Raw genomic sequence first — 23,279 nt, forward strand, 5'->3', positions numbered from 1 at the left:
ACATCGCAAAACATATAAGGTCATATCCAAAATTAAGTTACTTAGATCATACTAACAAGTATTACGATAATGGCATGACAATGAAGGACAATGCCATCGAGAAAGCATGCAGCCATACATGCATACACATGCAGAAGCATTTGCACTTACTTGGATCTGGTCACTGATAATGCATACTTGTAACATAAGTAACAATAGGAACAATGACAAGCGGGAGAGAGAAACAATAGAATATTACCATATGTGTTTTAATTACTTTCCGCATTCTGATTTTGTATGCAAATTAAAGGACCTCTTGAACAATTTGTTGGCCAATATAATGGACAAGATATTGAGTAGGTCTATAAGGAGTCCAGGTAAATACTCCGTTGCCCAAAATCGACCAATTAGAAATACTTGGTTAAATCTTGGTATGCCTCCGACAACAAGTGGGCATCTTCCCATTCATCTCGCCAGTTTTCCGGGCGATCTACCATGTTCTTCCTCGCCGCTAGGTACATTGCTTTCCTCCACCCCTCCATCATCTCCTTCCCGCATTGTTCCGCCACCCAGTCCTCATACTCAAACTGCACTCAAAGCAAATATCAAAAAGAAATTATGTATTGGGGATCAGCGATCTAGTTACATGATAACGAATCTATGCGACATACCGTGCACGCTCCGAAGTCATGAGTGAGTCTTTTCGGACAACCGCGAGCTTCCATCTTGGAGTAAAATTCGGCCACATCCTCCATCATCTTCTCTTGCGACGGGAGCTCGATCCTTCCCGACAAAATTCCAGCAACCCAATTGCTTTGGAGTTCGAACAATGGAAAAAGGATAGTCTGCACTGAAGGAGGTTAATTCATATGCATAAATGTATTAGTCGGATCTAAGCACAAAGCTAATCCATGTATATAGAAGTCATACACGCTCGAGTCTCAGTTATCCAAGAGCATAATTAAGCATCAAACTAAGCTTACCCTGAAGGGCAGTCCGATAAATGAGATGTGGGGAGCCAAGTGTGGCGGGAACACATGCTTGTACAACGGGCCCACACGGTTGTCGTCCACACTGATACCAACAACCTCCTCATCAAGGAACGGGTAGCTATATTTATATCTAAAACGTAATTAAGACAAACAAAGACACACAAAATAAAGAAGATTAGCGAGCAGAGCCTGTATGTTGGCAGAATTAGAAAGATATAATACTCTAGTACATACTTACCCTGTACAATGGATGATGGCATCAGCTTTGACGCGATTGCCATCTTGGAACACGACGCTACCATCTGCCTCCGCACGCTCGATCTGCAAACGTTCCATGCATTCCAAACACCAATTGCAATGATTTATAAATCTCCGGAAAAAATATATATACACCAATCGATCTTGCTGCTCCTACCATGGGATGCAGCCATAGGTTGGGACGTGCCGTACGTTGCATTTCTACGCAGGTGGCAGCCGCAACATGGACCTCTCTGGCGACACCGGCGACGTCCCTCGAAATGTCAAATCCACTGGTCGCATATCCTACAACCACCACAACCTTGACGCCATATCAAGTACGTTGCAAAATTAATATTGTAAGTCAAATTATCTGCCTACTTAATAAGTATTTATGCTCAAGCTGACTGATTAGTTACGCACTTGGCCGTGAAATGCTTCGGGCACGCGGTAGCTATGGCTATGCATCTGCTTCCCAGGCCAACCACCGATGCCTGCACACAAAATAGCTAAATTAAGCTCACTAGCATGAAAGAAGGGTAGAGGCCTAGAGGGAGCATATGCCCCCGGAGGCTAAATTGAATTTTCGAGTCCACCAACAACTAACAATTTGGGTAAAATTGTGATTCTCAACAAGTTATTCATACGTGTTTAGAACTTCAGATATTGTCCACGTAATTGAAACTTGAAAACATGCCTTTGTGCTAGTGTGAATTTGGTCCAAAAATGCATCATTTGCCAGTTTCCTTAGCTCCTGTAAGATTATTTTATTAAATAGAATTTGCCGTCAATTCTGAATTACTTTCTCAACTTCAGATGATAAACCTGATTGACAAAAGTAGTCGATGAACAACTAATAAACGAAGAGAGTATCTTTATTTTACTGGTATTAGTTCTTAGGTGTAAAACACGACAAATAACGATTTTGGGTCTATGGGTTTCTTGATTACCCGCGATGTTGGCGACGCGAGGCGTGACGAAGTGGCCGTTGCAGACGACGACGGCGTCGAACACCTCCTCCACTGGTCCGCCGCCCCCTGCGAGCTCCGAGGTCGAGTGCGACGTCACCCTCCAGCTTGCGCTAGCTTCCCTGCGGACGCTGGCCACCTCCGTGCGGAGCCGGACCATTCCGTAAAGGTCGAACCGCCGTGCGAACTCCTGGAGGTAGCGGAGCACCTCCTGGTGGCCGGGGAACCTGCGCCGGTCGCCGTCGCCGACGCCTTCATCGGCGATGAATGGGAAGTCGGAGAAGCCAAAGCACTCGCGGGAGAGGTTGGTGCGGAGGGACGCGTAGACGCTCGAGTGGACGGCGCCGGCGCCGAGCAGGTCGGCCGAGGCGGCCGGGTCGTAGAGCCACGTGCCGCCCACGCCGGCGGCGCGCTCGAAGACGACGGGCCAGTGGCCCTCGCGCCGCAGCTCACGTGCCGCCACCAGGCCGGCGGCTCCCGCGCCGATCACGGCGACGTGGAGCGATCGTGGTGGCATCGGAGGAGCTCAGGCGGCGGGAGACAAAGTTTCCAAGTCTCCTGCTCTAGTCGTCGAGTACTGTATGTATGCGTCTTCTTCAGGTGGAGTTGTTGGCCATAGTAACATTTTTCAGTTCAGTCTTGTGCTAGTACGTCATTTTTTATGTTGCATTTGGGAATTGGGATGTGTAGTGGGGGTAGCAGACTCAAATGTTGATCAATGGGACAAAAGCAAAGTGGCTACCGAACTCCCCTCACATAGTCACATGTTACTATTACACTAAAATGTCACATCAACGACTAGTGATGGTTGTTAAACCGGAATCACGTACCCTTCTCATGTTTGCATTGTGTTAAGTCACTTGACAGCGAACCCTGATCCGCGCCGGCGAGCGTTATCGTGATTCGGATGGATTCTCACGGTGACATTGCCTGCGCAAGGGGAGGATCGGGATGGTGCAAGGCGGGCCACGATCCTAGGGTTTCTCTTGTCCAAAATTCGGCAAGATGGGTATAGTTTGAGTTTCGATCCATCCATTTCGCCATACGACCGATAGTGAGGATCGGGTTTTGAGTAATCTTGAGGCAGGTGGCGAGACGTGATCTTGTTTATTTAATATAAAGTGGGGCCTTCAATTGCGGATGGGTGATCCTAGTTGGCATGGCGCCAATGGAGGAGAAGAAGTTGGCAACATGTTCCAGAAGACGCCTTCCTTCTTATCGGATTTGCTCAAGCCGAAGTGGAAAAATGTCACACCTTATAGGGTTCAGTATCGCGGCGGGTGGGTGGAAGTACCGCATCGATTCACTGACCCTGGACTGCTCACAGCAGCTAAAACAGAGTGGCCAATGAAGAGGAGTTGGGTCATGAAGCTAATATATTGGCGGTGGTTAGACACCAGGCCTACGGTCAGGCGGTCATGACGACACAAGGGAGATTGTTTGAGGAGGTTGTGCCAATAACAGTGGGATTAACCAGGGAAAAATCCTTTAAATTCCGGTTGAATTTCGCGAAATAAACTGTTTTCGGTAACAAGCGAGAATGTATAATTTCTGACGGTAATAAACTCTGAACCTATTGTTGGTTTCGTTGATTTAATCAATGGAACCAGGGAGGTTCTCCCTGTTGATCTATAATTTCTGACGAAAATTTCATTCAAATCTGAATTTATCCAACCTTACCACTTCAAAAAGTAAAAGTCATGTTTCAGTCATAAACTTGGTTGTAGAGAGGTGGTTGATGTCCTAGGCCCAAGACAGGTAGGTGCTCGATCCGATTGTTGTGGGCTGTGTTTTATTTTCTGAAAAACTGGGCTTCAAGTCTGGCCGAAATTTGTGAAATCTCTATCAAGTGTGAAAAATAACACGGAAACGAAATGCTAAACCTGGGCACAACTACCGAGTCGGAATGGAATGGCAGATGTCGCGGTCCTCCTAGGCCTGCTCTCCTGCAGACAGGAGGGGATTTCAGCTATGGAAGTCATGGAAATGGTGCCGGTGATCAAACAGGTGTCTGGCAACATGACATGGAGGATGGGGCCAATTCCCTCAGCAACAAGTTAATTTCCATAACGCCAATCAGAGTTTTGGTCCAAACTCTGGAGAGCAGCAGATTAGAGGACAGATTGGGTTTTACGCAGAGTATGTTTTTCAACCAGAACCCAAAAAAAAACCCAGAAAAATGTCAAATGATATCTCAAGTTCTGGTCGGTTTGGCCAGAATCCTATAGGTCATGAAGATCTGGAAATGAACTGCAATCAGCATAGTATAATGGACAAACTGGAACAAAGACATTCTGGATGGATTCACATTTGGTGAAAGAAACATGACCAACATAACAGCTGTTTTTACCCACCAAGAACAAAACCGAGGCGAAAAACAAAACAAAAAAACAGGAAAAAAAACTGACGCAGAATGCCAAGATTGGTCAAACAGTGTAAAATATCAGACCCAAACATCATATAATTGATAACATCTTTCCTGCTTCTACTAACAAAAAGAAAGGTCATAAGATAAGATTATCATCACTCTTGGCCGCAAAAGCATCGATAAAAGAACACCGGTAAATATACATGCACCACAAATTACCAAATGGCTAGGAAGGGGAAGAAATTAGAAACCTGGAACTGGGATATCAAAAATGAATCTGATATATAAGTAACCTTTATTTGTTGCACATTGTACTAATGTTTGTGAAGCTAAAATAAAACTTCAGGAGTTACTGCATACTTTTACTGGCACAACTCACAGTGCATACAGTAGCTGTGTTAACAGTAGTTCTCTAACTCACAAACGTAACAGTAATTTGTCTTACAATCGAAAAATTCTAACAAGGAAAAGATGAGGGCAACAGTAAGGCATGCATTGATATATCTGCTGCGGTTGGGGCTTTTGTGTTAGCAGGAGGCAGACAAGCAGTTGCAAAAGAGATGATGACTATCAAGTAGATTAATGCAACATATTTTCTAATAAAATTTTAGATTGACAACTTATAACCTTCATGCTCTAGAGTCTAGATTGAAGTGTTTATCATTAAAAAAACAGTCCCCAGCAAGAAAAAAAAGAGAGTTAAGCTACATGACTGGCTGTACAGAAGCTGTACAATGATCAAAATACTGTTATAGCTAAAAACTGAAGCAAGAGAAGAAAAGGAGAAAATAGGTGCAGAATGCCCCAGGATTGGTCAAACTGAATCATATCATCAAGACTCAAAACATTGTATCGGTATCATATATCATCCCTCTCCTAATCACAAATGTCAAATAAGAAAAGAATTATCAGGACTCCTGTGTCCATGGCCGCAAAAGCTCAATACAAGAGAACTGGTAAATAAAGGTACATACACAGCAAATTACCACATGGTCAAACTCAAACATAGAAATCAGAAAAGTTGTAAATCTTCCAAACATAATCATATTTCGCTTACAATGGGAAATTTTGGTCATCAAATAAAATTGAATATTTCTAACACAGAGAAATCTCTGCAACCGAAGCACTTTTTTGTGGGTGACTGAGACAAATTCTGAATCGACTGAGACATAGCAAATCTATTGATATATAGCATATATATATCTGCTGTGGTTGGAGCTTTTGTGTTAGATGTAGGCAATTGAAAAAATAATGTAGAGATGATGAAATCATCATGTAGAATAATTCCAGATATTTTAATGCCTTCATTATCTGAATTGAAGTGTTGGTCATTTCCAAAACAATCAGTTGTAGCTAGAAAATAAAGGAGTTAATCTACATAACTGTACAAAAGAAATGAGAGCTGTACAATGAGAAGCTCCGCTGATACTAGAAGACTTTGTAATGAAACAAGTGTGTATTGACCTTGAGTTTTCTCTTCAGGATTGATACAGATTCCAATCCAGTTCAGGTTGTGAAAAAACTTCATAGTCCGTCGGACCATCTACAAAGCTGTTAACTGTCTGCATTCCTTCTAGCAAGGATGGCTGGAATCGATCACTTCCAGATGGAAGCAACTTATAGAACACTAACAACCCAAGAGTACATATAGCCTGCAACTTCATGGAATCACCCTGGACCGCGAAGAAGAGCAACATTGCAGCAAGGAAGAAGATAACGCAGAACTGCATGATGCACAGCACCCTATCCATCAGCTTCCCATCATTGCCTGCAGGGAATCCTCTCACTCTGTACACGAACAGGAAATTGTACTTGTCCACAAGGTACCGGTAGCCAAAGTATACTGCACCGACTGGAACCACAAGCGGAGCGAACAGCGAGTAGATCATTGTGAGTGCAAATATTGTGATGTCGAACGCGTAGTACTGCGCAAAGTCAAATTTCTGCTTTGGCATGTGGAAGCTCCGGTTTATTGGGTACATGGAAAGATCATGCCCTGCAATACCATTCAGAAAGTCGCTGTCGCTTCTCTCAGACATTAGAGGCGATATCAAACCATTTGTTTCTTCACCGTTCTGCATATACTGGCTCTCCTCGTTTTCTTCAGGCACCAACTGGATCATGTCATTCTTTCTAAATTTCCTCATAATATGCTTTATCCAAGGGATCGGAGCCAGCAGATCAAAAGATATTCCCAGAAAGGCGCTCGTGATCAAGAACGCCAGGGACGAAAGCGAAGACCTTGACAGAAAAGTTGGGCTCAAGTAATGTTCAATCTGCTTGCAGTCAGCACCATCTAAATAGCACCGTCCCATGCTAAGTATCCAACTTTCAAGCGACGATTCCACCAGCGCACGCAGCAAGATGAGATTGACAAGGAAGAAGCAAACCATCTTGAGCAACGCAGCCCTCTGTTCCCCCGACACTGTGAGATGGAACTCAAACTTGGAGAAGTAGGACAGTACTGATGGGATGATAATATACATGCTGACGAAGATAAGGACATTGGGCAGGAACTGAAATATTATTGTCCAGAACCAGCTTGAGCCTTGAAGCCAAACGATCCACGACTTGGCTTGATCCATAGCCTCCACGTTGATGATCCGCGCCGCGTTCTGCATCCCGCTGAGTATCGACAAGGGTGAGCTGAAGAAGAGGAGCATCAGAATGAGGCAGGTGTTGACCGCGATCCGCCGCAGAGCTAGCGAGGTCTTGCTCATCCCGAGGTGATTCCAGTAGATGTCTGACGCGGGAGGCGCCCTCTCCACCCTCCACCGGCTCCTCTCGAGCTGGAGCTCCATCACCGGGAAGAACCGGCCGATGGGCGTCTTCTTCCTCTCCATCCGGAAATCCCTCACGGCCTTGTTCGCCGTGTACACGTCCTTGAACACGACGAACGCTATGCCAGCACCGGGGGCGCGCCCTTCCTTGTAATCCGACAGCTTGCTCCCGATCACGAGCTTACTGGTCTGCAGCTTCCTTAGACGTTCATCGTCGGTAAATCCAAACCTCTGCGCGGCCATCGCCCACAGCTCTTTGCATCTCCTGACGAACCAATGCGCTTCCAGCTGCCCTGTTGTTTGGTCGTGCACGAATTCGTGGAAGAGGCTGCGGGCGTCCATCCTTGCCTCGAGCCAGGAGATTTTGTTACGGACGTTCCCCCACTCTTCGGCGAGGTACTCTAGGGTGCAGAGGTCGAAGGGCACGATGACGCGGTACACCTTGCCAGGGTACTTGTGGTCGAAGTAATCCTTGAGGGGGGACCTGTCGGCGGCGAGCGACCTAGGGATGCCCTGGATCATGACGGTGAAGACGGCGACGGAGCTGGAGTTGGGGTCGCTGGGGTTGCCGTTGCCGTCGCGGAAGCGGGTGATGCGGAGGGCGTCCTCCATGCGCGAGATCCCGAGGTGCGCGATGGCGACGACGGCGGCGACGAGGAGGAGGTGGAGCCAGAGCAGCGGGGAGGCCCTGGGGATGTGGGCGATGGTGGTGGCGGCGAACTGGTCGGCGATGGCGGCGTCCCCGGCGAGGAGGTTGAGCGGGAGCGCGGCGGCGAGGGCCGCGAGCGAGACGGCGGCGAGGACGAGGAAGGCGGCGCGCTCGAAGAGCAGGAACTGCGCCGCGTCCGCGCCGCAGTGCAGCGCGATCTGCGGCGCCGTGGCGTGGTAGACGGCGAGCAGCTTGGCGGCGAGCGCGGAGGGGCCCGGGATGGCGCGGCGGTGGTCGAAGCGGAGCTTGACGAGCAGGAAGAGGAGCACGCAGGAGGAGGCGCCCACGGCGGAGATGTTGATGAGGTACTGGATGTTGCCGTACCACGCCTCCGGCTCCAAGGCCTCCGGCGCCGGCGCGGCCGGGCCCATCGCGCGGCGAGGGGGGCGAAACCCTAGATTTGTTTGGCCGGGGAGTACGCCGGCGAGGCCGCGAGATCCCGACGGGCGGGCAACGGGAGGTGGGCGAGCCGTGTCGGGGTGGCTCGCTGCAAGGTGGGGACGGCCGAGAGGCGAGGGGCAATGTTTTTTTCGCTTTTTGTTTTGTTTTTCCGGGAAGAAGAAGAAAAGTGAAGTTTTGTAATCCTTGGAGGCGAAGGACTTGCAGACCATCATGCAACATGACTAGGACTCGTATTCGTTTCTTGTCAACTCAGTTTAGCTTTGTTTCATCATGACCCTGATTACTACCCTATACTTCCTTCAATCCAAATTAATTACTTTAGCTTTGGCTAGATGCAAATGCAGACGCATTTATCAACTACATATATTAACATGAATAGGGAGAAGTACTACATTTATTTCCAAAATGTCTCACCGAAAAGGAACGAAAGAGTATTATTAAGGTCTGCTGGAATTTACCTAGTTTAAGAAAATTATGTGATAAGTAATTTACAATGCAGGCCCCTCTTCATTCAGCTTCTGAATTGTTTTCCATTTGGTCAGTTTTTTTTCGCTCCTCTCTCCATCGATGAGGATGTCACTGGTCTGCCGGTCGGACTCATCTCATCGACCACCTCGCCATATCCTACCCTACAACTCGTAATCTTTGCTTGTGTATTTCGCCTTCTTAGTCCATTGCTCCAGCCTCTATATTGCCACTCATGAATACCATTATCCTCTAAAGCCAATAGGGCAACCATCACACATCGGTTCTATTGCATGTAAGCAACGAACGGAACCGGTCAACTCCATCATTTTCCTCTACACCCCCTCATCCTACTACTTTTGATGTATTTTACTCTTATGGTTGGATCAAATGGCACACAATCAATTTCACCGTAAGACGTGGAATGTTGTTGTTCTTTTTTTCCAATATTATATCCACAAGAGTGGAATTACACCATTTATTATAAATATATATACAACCTTTCTCTTAATAAAAAGTTGTCTACAAGGTTTGAAAAGTATAATGCATGTCATTGACAACGATGTCAAGGGATCCAGTGTATAAGGAATGCTATTCCTGCATCTATCCAAGTGTTGTGCACTTAAGGTATATACCCTAGCTCACTTTCCAAGCGAATAGTGTGAACAACTTGAGAAATGAATACAACCTTTTGTCGTTATTAGTTTGTGACTACAGGTAGTCGCCCTACTTGGTTGAGTAATTCATCAACAAACCTATATCCCATTTAAAACATCCAATCCTTTAGAAAAAAAGTTATGATGCACCTTCACCAAAAAAAGATAGCCATGTGGATTCTGCCTTGGGGAGGTACAGGAGCAAGTTGCTCAAAAGGGTAGTACATTACATTTTAGAAAGAGACAACATCGTTATTTGGTTTCCATTTTATTTTGCCTTGTTTAGAAAGGTGGCATGAAAATGGGAGATCAGTGCAACACATAGCTCTCCTGCTGGCACTTGTACCTATGCAAGCATGCTGAGCATTGAGGCACCGACAATAAATACTAGGGTACCCCTTTATCAAGAAAATACTACTCTCTCCAGTTCATAATACTTCCTGCTCCGGTTCATATTACTTACACTAGTATAGATGTATTTAGAACTAAAATATATCTAGATACATCTATATTATTTTAATTAATTTTCATACATTTATATTAGTGATAACTAATATCGATCAGAGGGAGTACTTTCAGCACATTTATATTTATGATTTGGAACATAAGCAGCATCACATCCATATGAATGATTGTGCTCCCATTTACTGTAGGATGTGAGAGTTTTCTCAAATTGCATACAATAATTGAGCAGTTTCAGGCTCTCTCTTTTGATGTTGCATTAGCACATGTTCTAAGCTGAAATAGTGGGGAACTTGACCTGAAAAATAAATCCATATTATGAACAGGTTAATCTTTGGTTATTGAGAGAAAGGGGCAGCATGGTGATTTTAAGAAATTCTCCACATGTTCATCAATGGAATAATTTTCCCTCATGGTCCGTCCCGGTGGTGTCGCTGCTTGGCACCGTTCGAGATGGTCGAGATGGATCGGCGGCGGCTGCCGCAAGAGAAAAACACCTTAAAGACGCCAAGCGCACCTTTGCGGTGTTGATTTTATCCCGCTGCAACACACGGATATTTGTTCTAATCAAAATAAAACTGTTTATAGAATCTTATCCAGTAGCAAATGGCGCCATCCTATAAAATGAAGCCCAAATTCGTGTCCGAGAGATAAAAAAAATCTTAACGCTGGCATCCGCAAACACCAGAAGCCGACGCGCAGAGCAACACACAGGCTCCAAGCCAGCGGCAGCCAAAGAAAAATGGCCACGGCCCTCTCCCTGAGCGGCGGCAGCGGCGGCGGGTCCCTCCTCCGCCGCTCCCCCGCCTCCGCCGCCTCCTTGGCGCGCTGCCGCGTCGTGCCCCGCTCCTCGCGCCGCAGGGCCCCGACGCGGCGCCTGGCGGCGTCGCGCGCGGACGACTCGCAGCCGGCGCCGTTCGAGATGACGCTGGAGGGCGCGCTGAAGCTGCTCGGGGTCGCGGAGGGCGCGTCCTTCGACGAAATCCTGCGCGCCAAGAACGCCGTCGCCGCCTCCTGCAAGGGCGACCAGGACGCCGTCGCCCAGGTCCCTTCCCGAAACTTCTCGTCCACTCCATTTTGTTCCCTTTTCGCGTTTGCTCTTTCTTCTTCTTCAAGTGAGGGCGATTTATATAGTATAAAGGGTGGTTTGATAATTGCAATGAACTGCTAATTCTGGACGATCCTTAAAGGACGCTTTGATTGTTCCGGCGGGTAGCTAATTTAGGACGGGTAGCCGCCTTGATCATCATTTGGTAATGCAAGAATGGTGATGCATCTTACTACTTTTCATGCCCAGAAGCAAAATCTGGTTAAAATCTACTCCCTCCGTTCCTATTTAATTGACACGGGGGAGAGAAGGTTAATGAACAAATAACGTATTGATAGAAGTCAATTAAATCCGGACAGAGGTAGTACTTCCCTTAATAGAGAAGATCTTAGTTATATCATTAATTTAGGAAATTTGGGATGTATACTGGATCATTGCTCCCCTGCGATGATTTGATGAATAAAGGCTGTTAAGACAATCTAGTTTTGGTGCGCAGTGCGTTAGCTTATAGAGGTAACACTATTTTGTATATCCATGGACCATGGGGGGAGGCGATCATAGCATAGCTTGTACTGTCAACTTGTGGACTACTGACTTGGTTCATACGGAAGGAAGAAGTTTAAATTTCTGCATCTTCATTTCTACAAGCTACCCCCTGCTCAAATTTTGTACGCAACCTCGTTCTGAATTTTGGACCTTTGTAACCTTTCTTGTCCCAGTAAACTAGTTCTGATCCTTCTTGTCTGCTTGTGCAAGTTGTCCTCTTGATAAGTGCTCTTGCTTGCGGCTCTTACTCATGTCCATGCCCAACTTTTCAACTGTCCATTTCAAGACGGTTTCATAGACAGAAGTGGGACTCCTAAGAGAAACAGAGGACACTAATTTGTTGGCAGCATCTGTCTTTACATCTTCTAACACATTTTCTGCCATGTTTGACTCTGTTTCCTGTTTCGTTTCAGGTTGAGGCTGCCTATGACATGCTGCTAATGCAGAGCTTATCACGGAGGAGGGCTGGCAAGGTTGTTGATAACAGCATCCGTTACGCTGATGTGAAACCTATCAAAACTGCAGGATCAGCCCCGCAATGGATGCAGTCAACGTTGAAGAATGTGCCTGTGACAATTGAGCCTCCATCTTCGAGCAACCTGGGCATCCAATCGTCCATTTACGGTGCATTGGCGGTTTTAACATATGCTAGTGGAACCTCTACATCTTTACCGTCAGCGTACACTGGCCCTGATGTGCCTGGATTTATCCTAGCAACAGGATTCGGCGCTTCATTGTACTTTCTGACGAAGAAAAATATGAACTTAGGTAAAGTGTCAACTACTTTGATATTCGCCAGTTCTATAATGTCAGATGCTTTACGTTTCACGCAGTTCGAAATGCTCTTAGTTTCTGTAGAGTACTGACTTAAATCTTCTGAATAAAAACAAAGAAATACTGTAGATATTCCTACTAGTTTTGGACTTGCAGTATTACTACTTCCTATATCATCAGTTGTATTATCAGTTATATTAATATTATTAGAAAATCTAGTTCCGATAACCTGGGTGCATTAGTTATTCACATCAGCATAAATCATCTAGAGTTGTCACATCTGTACCATTTTCTGTTCTCTGGCTTATAGAAGTAGTGTTGTCATGGTAAACATAGAAACACTGTACAAACTCCTGCTAGTTTTGGACATTCATATATCACCGGTAGTATTTTCCAGTTACATTATTTATCTTATTAGTAAAGCTAGCTCTGCTCACCTGGGTGCGTAGGTTATTCAGCATAAAGTTTTTAGTGTTGTTATATCTGTAGCATTTGTTGTTCTCTGGCTTATAGGAGTAGTATTGTCATGGTAAACATAGAAACACTGTACATACTCCTGCTAGTTTTGGACATTCATATATCACCAGTAGTATTTACCAGTTACATTATTAATCTTATTAGTAAAGCTAGCTCTGCTCACCTGGGTGCATAAAGTTCCGGTCTTTCTAGTGTTGTTATATCTGCAGCCTTTGTTCTGGCTTTTAGAAGCAGTATTGTCTTTTTTTTTGCGGGGGTAGAAGCAGTATTGTCATGGTAGATTTCTGAATAACTAAGTTCCTGTCTTATATATTTGCTTAATTGCTTTCAGTAAAAACAACATAAGAAGCATGGGATGAAACATTTAATTAAAAGGTTCTTTTTTAAGAATAGGGTAATGCAAATAATAGTTACTTACGGAGTATATGCTAAGAAAGGCCCTTGAACCAGTGCCACTTATAATCCATTTTGGCTGTAATGATGATTGAGAAATTAATATCACTAGGTCATGCTGGCTAGAAAGGTGGTTGGTATTGTTATCATAGTTAGACACCTGTGCTCTCATGCAACATCAACTTTTTAGGTTAGGTCAGCAGTTTCCCAAGATTGCATTGTTGTCCTGTAGTGTGCGTGCTTTTGGATTGTATTGCATATGAACTATTTTACAGTATTTAAGGTGAAAATAAGTGTTATTCGAGAAAGATAAATACCATGCTGAAAGTTTTTGTGAACTTCAGAGATGCCCTGTCAAGCAAATTTAGTTTGACAGATATTGTAGCAACAAACGAACTGTGTTCTGTAAACACTTATCGAGTGAAGACATAACATGACAAGATAGTGATTTGTTTCTTCAGAGTAGATCTGAAGATCAGAAAACGATTTTAGGGTTAAGATCTTTCATGTGATCACTAGATGAGCCTGCTTAGATATCCACCATCCTTAAGTTGTGTATATAGTTGACTTGCATCTCTTTACTACTTTCGGTGCCGGATATCCTGTCGAAAAGTTGCTAGCGAGTAAACATCTATGGATCTGACTGACATAACTCCACAAACCTCCAACCTGCTTTTGTGCTTGTCATAACACTGCCTACGTGCGGGACGAAACCTTGTCCAGCACCTCGATTACTGCAGCTCTTGTGTTGTGCCAACCTTCCTGCTTCGATTTAGAATGACATGAATGCCTCTGTGGTCCTCCTTGATGCAGGCAAGGCCGCATTGATCACCGCCGGGGGTCTCGCGGTGGGCGCGACGGTGGGATCGGGCGTGGAGAACTGGCTGCAGGTCGACATCGTGCCCTTCCTAGGCATCCACTCCCCCTCCGTCGTCGTCACTGAGTTCATCCTCTTCTCGCAGTTGCTTGTATCGCTGTTCGTTAGATAGGAAAATTCTTGAAGAAAACAAGCTGTCAGTTGGCCCTGTAATTAACTGAAACGGATGGAATGGGCATCTTTTGCACGGAAGATGCGAAGCAGCTGTGTATAGCGAACGGTACAGCGACATCCCTGTCCCTCATACTGCAATGATCACCTGTATCTAGTCCCATCTTAATTTCATTTTTCGGTTTCTGTTGCACTTGTTTCGATCTGGGAGTGAGGATAGCGAGGTGCACTCGCTGACAAAGTACATATCATTATTCCTGGGTGAAAAATATGTCTTCCTACCGATACCCTACACTGAACCTCGTATGCAGCCGAAGTTCTTCGAATCAGTAAAATTTACTTAATGAGGATATAAAATGTCGTAGAAATGTTCATAATTCGTCTGAAGGTGCATGATTATCTGTATTTTTTTGCGGGTAGGATGATTATCTGTATGATAGTGATAAGCTGAATGCCGTGTCCTTGTGCTGGGACCTGTGTGTGGTCTGAGCTAAGCTAATCCTGTTGGATCACTGTCCCAGCTGGGCAAATTCCAGGTCAAGTTCACAGCTCTGCACGTGCAGACGTGCTGCCCCGCTGTGCCAACCTCCCCTCCAGCTCCAGGGTCAGAATCCGCGTGATGTCCGGGTCATGTGATCGTGTCGGTTCCATGACCTTGGTCACTGTATCTCTATCATAAACACCATGAACCTCATCAGCATCATCGAGAGGCCGAGTTTGTTTCATGGCCCCCAGGTCTTTATGCCTGCGAATTATTGGGAGCAGTTCTCAACCTAACAAGGTCAATTCATGCACCCAACGTTTTGGTCTGCAAGTTATTATGATGCTTCCATTTCAGATAAGAAAAGGAAAAGAGATGTGATGGACTATTGCGAAAAGATGTTCTGGACAAATTTACAGCCACCTGTTCTCTTATGGGTGGAAGAGAAAAAGGGTTAAGAATAAAAAAGAGAGGATTGCATTGCTAAGGAATAATCTAATCTTATACCTTGCCTATCAGTACACTAATTACCGGGTGGAGCAGCCTAATAAGCAGTCTTACAGGAGCAACAGGCTAGATCCTCCTAGCAACTGTTCTCATCTCCACATCTGCATTGCACACTCTGGAGATGCCCATTTTTCTTTTCTTTTCGGAACGGCTTCTGCTTCTTCAGTAGGTGCTGCTTAGCATGGTGGGTGCCGAGAACGGCGCGAGGGAGTTCGAGGGGACGCTCACACCGCCACCACGGACTGAGACCGACGGGCTCTTGCTCCACCCTGGTCTGCTGATGGCGTTCGCGTCGAGGAAAACTACGACAACGGTTATGTCGTCGTGGAAATGGCGCCGCACCCCACGCTCGATTTTCTTGAGGTCCGAGTATCTCATCTCCCTCTTCTTGGCTGCTTCTTGCATCGCGGCTTTAACCAGTTTCCGAGCGATCCCCTGGAGAAAAAAGAATTGCAGTTTTATTTTCAAGAATGGATGTAAATCATCTCATACCAGAAGCCCTAGGGATGATATATACAGCTTAAGTTTTTTTCCTTAGTAATGATAGTTTCAAATGCGATGAAAGTTAATATTCCATGCATGCTCTTACGTGAAACGATATGCATATACTCCGTATTTCCTACACGTCGACCATAAATCTAACGAAATGAAAGGGTACTCAGCCTTGAAAGAAATTTCAATAGATGCGAACTGGAGTGTAGGAGAAGAAAACATACATTACGAGGATTACTTTGGACAAGCTCAACTGCTTCCTGATTACTGAGGTGCTCCCATAGCCCGTCAGAAGCAAATATAACAAACTGATCATTCGGTTGTATTTGGTGTACAGTAATTGCAGGTTCAGAACTAAGAATTGGCTTCTTGAATGTTTCCCGGAGCCGAAACTTGCTATGAAGAGGTGTTCTGTTAAACTCTGGTTTTTTCAGATATACATCTCCTATAGATCTCGAGATCTGCAGAATAAGAGCTTAACTCATAAGGTACAATTTTTCTAAAGAAAAAGCAAAGGAGTAACCTACTGCATATTTATACCAATATAATACTCCAAAAGAGGATAATATTTACAAGAACATCATAAACCATATTATGCATGCGAAGTAATATGGCATGAAAAAAACTTTGCACTAAATGATGGTGTTTATCAGTTAGGCATAAAAACAGAAGTCAATGAAGTAACGTGTGGCTGTAGAATTCATAAATTTCTCATGTAAATTGTTGGTATGGTTGCTTTTCACAGAAAGCATCAACTCTAAGCTAACCCAGTCATATTGGAGGACAAGATATATGACCAAATCTTACCACACATTTACTTCTTAAATATAGGTAAAGTTACATCATGGTGATGCAACTATAATAAGTGCAGGTAACTTTAGCTCTGAAAACAAGGACTTACCCAATACCTAACTTTAAAAAGTAACACAGATGCAATAGCAGTTATCCACGCTCCACAATGGGAAAAGTGGAGCTGTAATGAGATCGACAAATGATGTCACATGCGTGATGACTTCTAATAACAAATTAGTTATGACAAGTCTAAATCTCCAGTGACAGGCTAGTTACTTAATCTTGTGCTTCTAACAGTAGAGAAGTTTGGGTACCTGGATGAGACCCTTCACACGCCAAACGTTGTGTTTGAGAACCACGATTTGTGGATCATCAGGATGTGATGACTGCAGCTCCCGCCTAACTTCCTCGTAGCACGCATTATGCTCAGCCGACAATTGCATGGCCACGACCTCACCAGTTGTCTTGACGATCCTTCCGAGGACCGCGCGCGAGTCGCCGGCATTCGCGATGTAGAGATTCCCGGAGCAAATTACGCCGACTAGGCAGCAGGAGCCTACTGCTGCAATCTGAGGCTTCCTAGCCCATTCCTTGGTGACTACAGAAAGGAAGCCATCCTCAGTTGCTTGGAAAGCTTTCCGGATCACGTCTGCTGACATGCACTTGTGTTCAGTTGCAAATCCTGGAAAGAAGATAGCTTATCAGACACTGAGACAGATAAGTAAGAAACACAACAATGTCAGAACAAAGAAAAAAACTTTTTTTTCTGATAGAAGTTTAGAACTCATGATATCTGTACTGAACTAACAATTTCTTCTTTTATTATTTGCAGAAGTGAGCACAATACCCAAAGTTGACACTTGATAATTGCATCATCATCAGCGCCTCCTATAGACTTAAAAAAAGGAAATAATCAGCAATAGCTTTCACATAGGCCTTACTCTTGAGATGATGGAACATGTTGTCGTTGATGAACCGGGACGTCTCCGGGCCGCCATGGCCATCATAGACGCCGACGAAGGTGCCCTGCGGTCCGGGGTCGGCCATGGAGAGCGAGCCGGACTCCACCTGGCTCTGGTCCTCCAGCAGGTTATTGGCCTGCACCACCGCCATGGAGAACTCCCCGGTGGCCACCTGGCCGGCGTCCTTGTACCACAGCAGCCCGTCCTGCCGGCCGGCGGAATCCGATCCCTTCTTGCCCCGCCGTCCGGCCCGAGACCGCGCGCCCCAGCAAGACCTGAAGTAGTCCATCGCCGCCGCCATCCTCCCTCATCTCACCATCACCTCCGCGCAGCTCCTCGGCGGCATCACCCGGGGTCTCTGTATCCCCACCGTCCTATTCGTCCTGCCTGCGATTGAAACAAAACAGAATCAATACGAGTTTAAATCGATTTTCTTCCTGGATCGCAGGTAAGGATCAGGGCCATTATCTCATACGCATCAGGAACCATCCAGCCGGCGCAGAGTACGGAATCAGATCAAGAACAACCGAAGCTACCGATTGATCGGACCAAGGCCAAGAAGAAGCACTCGCGTTTACTGAAATGGGGACTGAGGAAGGAGACGAGAGAAGAAAGCTCTCACCTTTTTCTGTGTCTCCAAGAACTCCCCGCCGAGTTCGTGCTCGGATTCTTGGAATCTACCGGGCAAGTGAGTCAGATCTGGACAGATAGCTATCTACGAACTCCCACGCGCACGAACAGCACGGATTAGTTGGACTGGTGGCTGCTCTCCGGAATCAAAAGAGAATCAAGCAAGCGAGCAGCTTGACAGAAAGAAAAATCCTCCTCCTCTCACTGTAGGTAGGTCTCCTCTACTCTCTCTCTCTCTCTCGGTGGTCAGTGGCTCTTCGCCGTGCCCAATCTTGGAACGGCTACTTGAAGGAACAGCTCAGACTCAGAGGCCTCTCTCCTCTCTGGCTCTCTCTCTCTCTCACGCAGAGAACTCCAGGTGAGTAGCACAAGCACAAAACCAAGGAGACAAAAAACCCATTAAAAGAAGCAACAAGAGAGGCCAGGGCCAGCAAGGCAGGGGTCAGAGATGGGCTCTACCAATCCTGATTGTTGTGTGTGTACAGTATCTGTGGCGTAGACTGCAGGGCCATATGTATGTTCCCTTGGAGTCAGCTTCCCTTCTTCACTCACCTTGCAAGAAACATTAAAAAAAAGCCAAACAATTTTTATAATAATTAGTCGGCAGAATAGGATGATAATCTTTATACGTTTATCGGTTTGCACTGAAATAGCAACACTGTTTAGAAGTGCCAATTTTTATTGATGTTTGTTAGTAAGTAGTTAGTCTTTGTTGAATTGATCAGCCTGAGGTTACCCCAATCGTCACATTTTTCAGGCCCATTTTTCCTGATACGAGAGAGAATCTTTCAAATTGGTTTTAAAAGGTGAAGCATGTTTCCATGGTGAGAAGGTCAAAGCAGTGCAAATGTGCTAACTCATCAAATCTAGCCTGGAAAAAGCCCCCCTCACATGCTTCCACTAAAAAGGTCAAAGGAGCTTTTTTTTTTTCCTTCTTATTATTATTTTATTCATTCATACAAGTTTTGGTCTAGTCTGAAACTATTGTCACGGTTGAATGAACCAACTGATGGAGAATTAAGATTAAGGCCGAGTCATGGTTAACAGTGACACCCCAGAATTTTATCAGAGTTGAAATTTACGGAGGGCATTCATCATTGGCCATGGGGTCTGAGCCAGAATGTGCTGGGGATGGCTCGCCCCGCACCAGGTTGTGCGGTCCCTGCCTCATCTTGCACTTTTTTTTGGGGGGCCATAGGTATTCTGGTTATATATAGAAAAAGATTACATGAAACAAGTACAAATCCATTTGCAGATTTATTATTATGTATAAGCAGCCCAAAATTTCCGCAGCACTATAGGGTCACGTCAACCTCGATTCATTGAAATTCGAGATACCGTCACGGACTTCTTGACCAGTTTTCATTCGACCACCGAAAAACGGCCGGTTACCACCGCCATCAAGATAATTGGACATCTTGTCTTGTGGCACACTATGTTCTTTAGGAAGTAGATAATATTGTAGCATGATGCGATTTTTGGGTGAAATAGTACACCCATAGTCTTGAAACTTGACCGATCCATGCTCTCACTTTAGTACTATCGAACTTTGGAAAACAGGTATTTGGTTTCTTAAACTCTGGTTTGTGCTCACCGTGGTAGTCCAGACGGTGAATCGGTGGCAAATTTAAAGAATTTTACGAGGCGAGGTTGTAATTCTCTGCAATTTGGAATCAGAATAGTTTCACTCATAAATGAAGAGTGCGTTTGGGACTTTGGGTGCCGTAGGGGAGAAACATCTTGAGCAGCAAATCAGGAATAATGTCATTGGACATATATTATGAATTTAACCCTTAAATAGAGGAGCAATTCAGGACCCTCAAAGAAAGTGACTGATGTAGTATGTACGATTGGTTTATGGCTTGATCAGAAATGTGTGACAAGGAGCATCAAAATTGTAGCAGCACCGATGAGTGGCATTCCTGCCGACGGGCCGGTGAGATCTGAAATGTGATGTGCGACCTGGTTCCCGTTAATCTGTTTCCAACTGGCGCCTACATGTCGTTTTTAAGATGGGAAATGATGGTGTTCCATCGGAGGATTCTAGAAGTCGGGCGAGGGAGTTGTCATCTCCGAAAACAACAAGCTCATCGCATGGGCCGGGCAGCAATCAACGTGCCCGCCAGGCCGCGTCATGACGTTTTAGGCCCTGAAAGCTGTGGCTTACTCAAAAGTGCAGACTGATATGGTAGCAGCAGCTAGCGATTCACTGGCCATCTTGGCAGTTTTACCAATTTTGTGTAGTGTGACTGTGTGAGTGCTAGTAGTGCTGTTGCACTCGTGTGTTTCATCCAGATCGAGCTAGTTTTTACATCAAATCAGAAGCCACGTGTGGATTTGTTTAGTGTTACTAACAAGGGAGCAAACTAAATACTCTCTCTATACCGAAATATAGTGGGTATTAAGTTTTTTCAAAGTCAAACAAAGTAAATTTTGACCAAATTTATACAAAAAATTATCAACATCGAGAACATCAAGTCAATACCACTGGCTTTATCATGAATTATATTTTAGTATGGTATAGATTATGTATTGTAGATATACATAATTTTCTCAATAAATTAGGTCAGAGTTAGTGCAATTTAACTTTAAACCAATGTGCACTATATAGTGGCAAGGAGAGAGTACTGTACGAGTACTATGTTCATCACATGACGACATGTAGTTTTTTAATCAACACAAAAGGTGGTGTAGTTTGTTGATTAGCCCTCATGGACCTTAGGCATTTTCTCCTTTAAGCTTAGCAGTATTCGTTAGGACCTCAAATTTATAATACAGATGCCGGATATAAATTATTTTCCTTGTATCCCCATCATGCCATAGTTGAGATGAAAAAAATATCATTATAAAAATTGTTGCTACATGTTAAATAGACTAAAGGGTATTCAAAAAATGTATAAATGGACCAATGAAAACCGGCAAAAACTCTCATGATCATGAATCAATCTAGTGGGACAAAAAGAAATGCGGTTTTCATGGAAAGTTGTACGACATTAAATGCTTCCATAGCATAAGTGCTAGATTTCCCGTAACCTATCGAGAAACTTTGTGGAATAGAAGTCCTCTTTATCATTTTTAGGGGTGTTAGAGTAGTATAAATTTGGGACAACCATAATGGCTGAAGGACGGGATTTATTGCTAGCTAGGGATTGATGATTTAGGTGCATGCATGCACAAAGACAACAAAAACAAAAACAATGAGATTTTCGTTGGGTATTGTCGACGAGTACGCCATGAGAAGTACCTTAGGACAGGGAGAGAGAGAGGCGTAAGGTGTGGAGCTTCCATGATAGGGTAATGCAAGTTACCGAGGTTCAGATCTCACAAAGGCGGCGAGATCCCGCTCCTGCTATAAATCACTATATGGGCAACAAGTGTGCGGTTACAATGATATCGTGTTGTCTCCTCAGGGATTCCCTAGGCCGGATTATAAAGGCCCTCAGGCCTAGCATTACAAGAGAGTCCAAGACGAACGGGAGACAGAGACCTAGCGTTACAAGAGAGTCATGCCTTGCTTCGTTTGGGCCGGACCTCTATTCAAGTCTATTATCAACTAGACAGCCTGGTTTGGCCATATGCCTCACCACCAATTATGGGCCACCCGAACTTGCAGGTATTAAAGACCATTGCGGGTATACCTATTTCCCATACCCCCCCCCCCCCCCCCCAACAAACATCATCGAGGTTCTTCGCAAATTCAAAATCCAAATATCTTAACTCATAAAAAAATGAATTCAACTTATGATGTGTTTTCGCCTTCGAATTTTTCTTGAGAAGACCTTCAAAATTTGGTCCCATGTAAGCATGATGTGACGATAATTATTCACCTTCAAGTTGCCACTAGACCGAGTTATAAACTAGCCATGTTGGACAGGTTTAGTTAACTATAGCAACTACTGTACTACTAGTACCTAGCGAGTGAGCGACACATCCCTGTCGTCTGTCAACCGTCGTCGTCGATCTCCGATTCAATCCGGATCGATATTGGTGATTTCAATTTCCCTCGTGTGCCCTTGAAAAAGCGCCGCGCATGCTGCGTGCGGTTGCCGTCGTACGCTCTGCGCGCACGTAGGCATCAAGTAAGTTAATCGCCGTAAGTAAAGTGCATGGTAACAAGTACAGTAGTTAAGTCGATCGTAACGTAACTAGCTACTCCGTTGCCGTGTTCAAGATCGATAGATTCGAGCGGATATGGGCTTGATGTGACAAGCCGATTTGTGCCGCTCGATCGACCCTTCTTTTCCTTGACCTGTTTATTGAGTGCTTTGCAATTTGCATGGTGCCTGTATCGCGAGGGGTTTTTGTCTCTTGGTCACTCTCAGCAGTTGGTCTTCCCTAGTCACTGTACAGTTTTTTTTTTTTCCTCTTGAGGTCATAGTCACCCTATTGGGTTGATTATGTGGAAGAATCAACCAAAGCTAGAGTTCACTTTTGCGTACGCGAACAGTGTCATGCGGCTCAGTTGACTTTCTTTCACTTTGTTTTTTTTTTCTATGCTTTGTCTACTATGATACAATACGCCAACAAGGGATGATAATGGGTAGGATATGGGCAAATTAGAGCAATACCATATCCACACCTCGTGTTGTCTTCTCCTAGGGCAACTCGGGGAGAAACCCTAGCCCTGACAGCCATCACCCGCTCCTCTCTCCCCTCTCCCCTCACTGAGAGACGGCCACAGGGGTACACCGCATGCATCGCCAGTCAAGGGGCGCGGCTCGGAGGGGCTGCGCTTGGCAGTGGATTGGATTGGTGGCACGACCTCATCATGTCTCATGTCGATGCTTGTCTCGGCGGCATGCCGTCGCTACGGTGGCTTTGTAGGGGACAGTTGTCTCAATAATGGTCAATGGGCGCAGACTGATTTGCGTCACATGGACCTCAGAGCAGTGACTCCGGTCTCAGCAGTGGCAACATCTCGTCAACCGGGGATGTTTGGCCAGGAGGTGGCTCCATGTGGTGGCACTAGGGGCGGTGGATCACAAGATTCCAAGCTCGGGTTCAACGTAGGAGGCGGCTCCATGTGGTGGCGCTAGGGCCATTCGATCACTAGATTTGAAGCCTAGGTTCAACGTAGGAGGCGGCTCCATGTGGTGGCGCTAGGTCCATTTGATCACTAGATTTGAAGCCTAGGTTCAACGTAGGAGGCGTGACTGTTATCACCAGATTTT

General features: G+C 45.2%; 4 protein-coding genes across 5 annotated transcripts; 1 reads left to right on the forward strand and 3 right to left on the reverse strand.

Annotated features, from left to right (window-relative positions):
* Positions 1 to 229: 229 nt before the first annotated feature.
* On the reverse strand, positions 230 to 2,848 carry LOC127325661 (flavin-containing monooxygenase FMO GS-OX-like 5). 2 transcript variants are annotated; one of them, XM_051352478.2, is made up of 7 exons: positions 2,159 to 2,838; positions 1,632 to 1,702; positions 1,387 to 1,530; positions 1,210 to 1,292; positions 963 to 1,101; positions 651 to 824; positions 230 to 566 (listed from the first exon to the last, which is right to left on the reverse strand). In XM_051352478.2, exons 1-7 carry the CDS (start codon positions 2,691 to 2,693, stop codon positions 387 to 389), a joined length of 1,326 nt encoding a protein of 441 aa, XP_051208438.1. In that variant the 5' UTR covers positions 2,694 to 2,838; the 3' UTR covers positions 230 to 386. The 2 variants fall into 2 exon arrangements, 1 of the variants encoding a protein (XP_051208438.1); XR_007867329.2 differs by having other exon boundaries at positions 437 to 566; positions 651 to 829; positions 2,159 to 2,848.
* Positions 2,849 to 5,981: 3,133 nt separating this feature from the next.
* LOC127325702 (CSC1-like protein At4g35870) lies at positions 5,982 to 8,568 on the reverse strand. Its single transcript, XM_051352514.2, has one exon. It carries the CDS (start codon positions 8,402 to 8,404, stop codon positions 6,023 to 6,025), a length of 2,382 nt encoding a protein of 793 aa, XP_051208474.1. The 5' UTR covers positions 8,405 to 8,568; the 3' UTR covers positions 5,982 to 6,022.
* Positions 8,569 to 10,684: 2,116 nt separating this feature from the next.
* On the forward strand, positions 10,685 to 14,437 carry LOC127325713 (protein CHAPERONE-LIKE PROTEIN OF POR1, chloroplastic). Its single transcript, XM_051352525.2, has 3 exons — positions 10,685 to 11,063; positions 12,026 to 12,380; positions 14,070 to 14,437. The coding sequence occupies exons 1-3, from the start codon at positions 10,761 to 10,763 to the stop codon at positions 14,243 to 14,245; spliced, it is 834 nt and encodes a 277-aa protein (XP_051208485.1). The 5' UTR covers positions 10,685 to 10,760; the 3' UTR covers positions 14,246 to 14,437.
* Positions 14,438 to 15,076: 639 nt separating this feature from the next.
* Positions 15,077 to 17,804, reverse strand: LOC127325712 (probable protein phosphatase 2C 28). Its single transcript, XM_051352524.2, is given in 5 exon segments — positions 15,077 to 15,667; positions 15,949 to 16,185; positions 16,831 to 17,198; positions 17,458 to 17,785; positions 17,787 to 17,804. Coding segments are annotated over 5 exon segments (1,209 nt in total). The 5' UTR covers positions 17,790 to 17,804; the 3' UTR covers positions 15,077 to 15,394.
* Positions 17,805 to 23,279: the final 5,475 nt, after the last annotated feature.

The sequence above is a fragment of the Lolium perenne genome, chromosome 4 (genome assembly GCF_019359855.2).
Source record: "Lolium perenne isolate Kyuss_39 chromosome 4, Kyuss_2.0, whole genome shotgun sequence".
NCBI classification, from domain to species: Eukaryota; Viridiplantae; Streptophyta; class Magnoliopsida; order Poales; family Poaceae; genus Lolium; species Lolium perenne.

Bases quoted from the DNA above. Each gene is read 5' to 3' on its own strand.
- LOC127325661 (XM_051352478.2), bottom strand. From the start codon at position 2,693: ATGCCACCACGATCGCTCCACGTCGCCGTGATCGGCGCGGGAGCCGCC. The intron at 1,531-1,631 runs GTGCGTAACTAA...TATGGCGTCAAG, and splicing joins CCGAAGCATTTCACGGCCAA to GTTGTGGTGGTTGTAGGATA. The intron at 1,293-1,386 runs GTAGGAGCAGCA...GAACGTTTGCAG, and splicing joins ACCTATGGCTGCATCCCATG to ATCGAGCGTGCGGAGGCAGA.
- LOC127325702 (XM_051352514.2), bottom strand. From the start codon at position 8,404: ATGGGCCCGGCCGCGCCGGCGCCGGAGGCCTTGGAGCCGGAGGCGTGG.
- LOC127325713 (XM_051352525.2), top strand. From the start codon at position 10,761: ATGGCCACGGCCCTCTCCCTGAGCGGCGGCAGCGGCGGCGGGTCCCTC. The intron at 11,064-12,025 runs GTCCCTTCCCGA...GTTTCGTTTCAG, and splicing joins ACCAGGACGCCGTCGCCCAG to GTTGAGGCTGCCTATGACAT. The intron at 12,381-14,069 runs GTAAAGTGTCAA...TCCTTGATGCAG, and splicing joins GAAGAAAAATATGAACTTAG to GCAAGGCCGCATTGATCACC.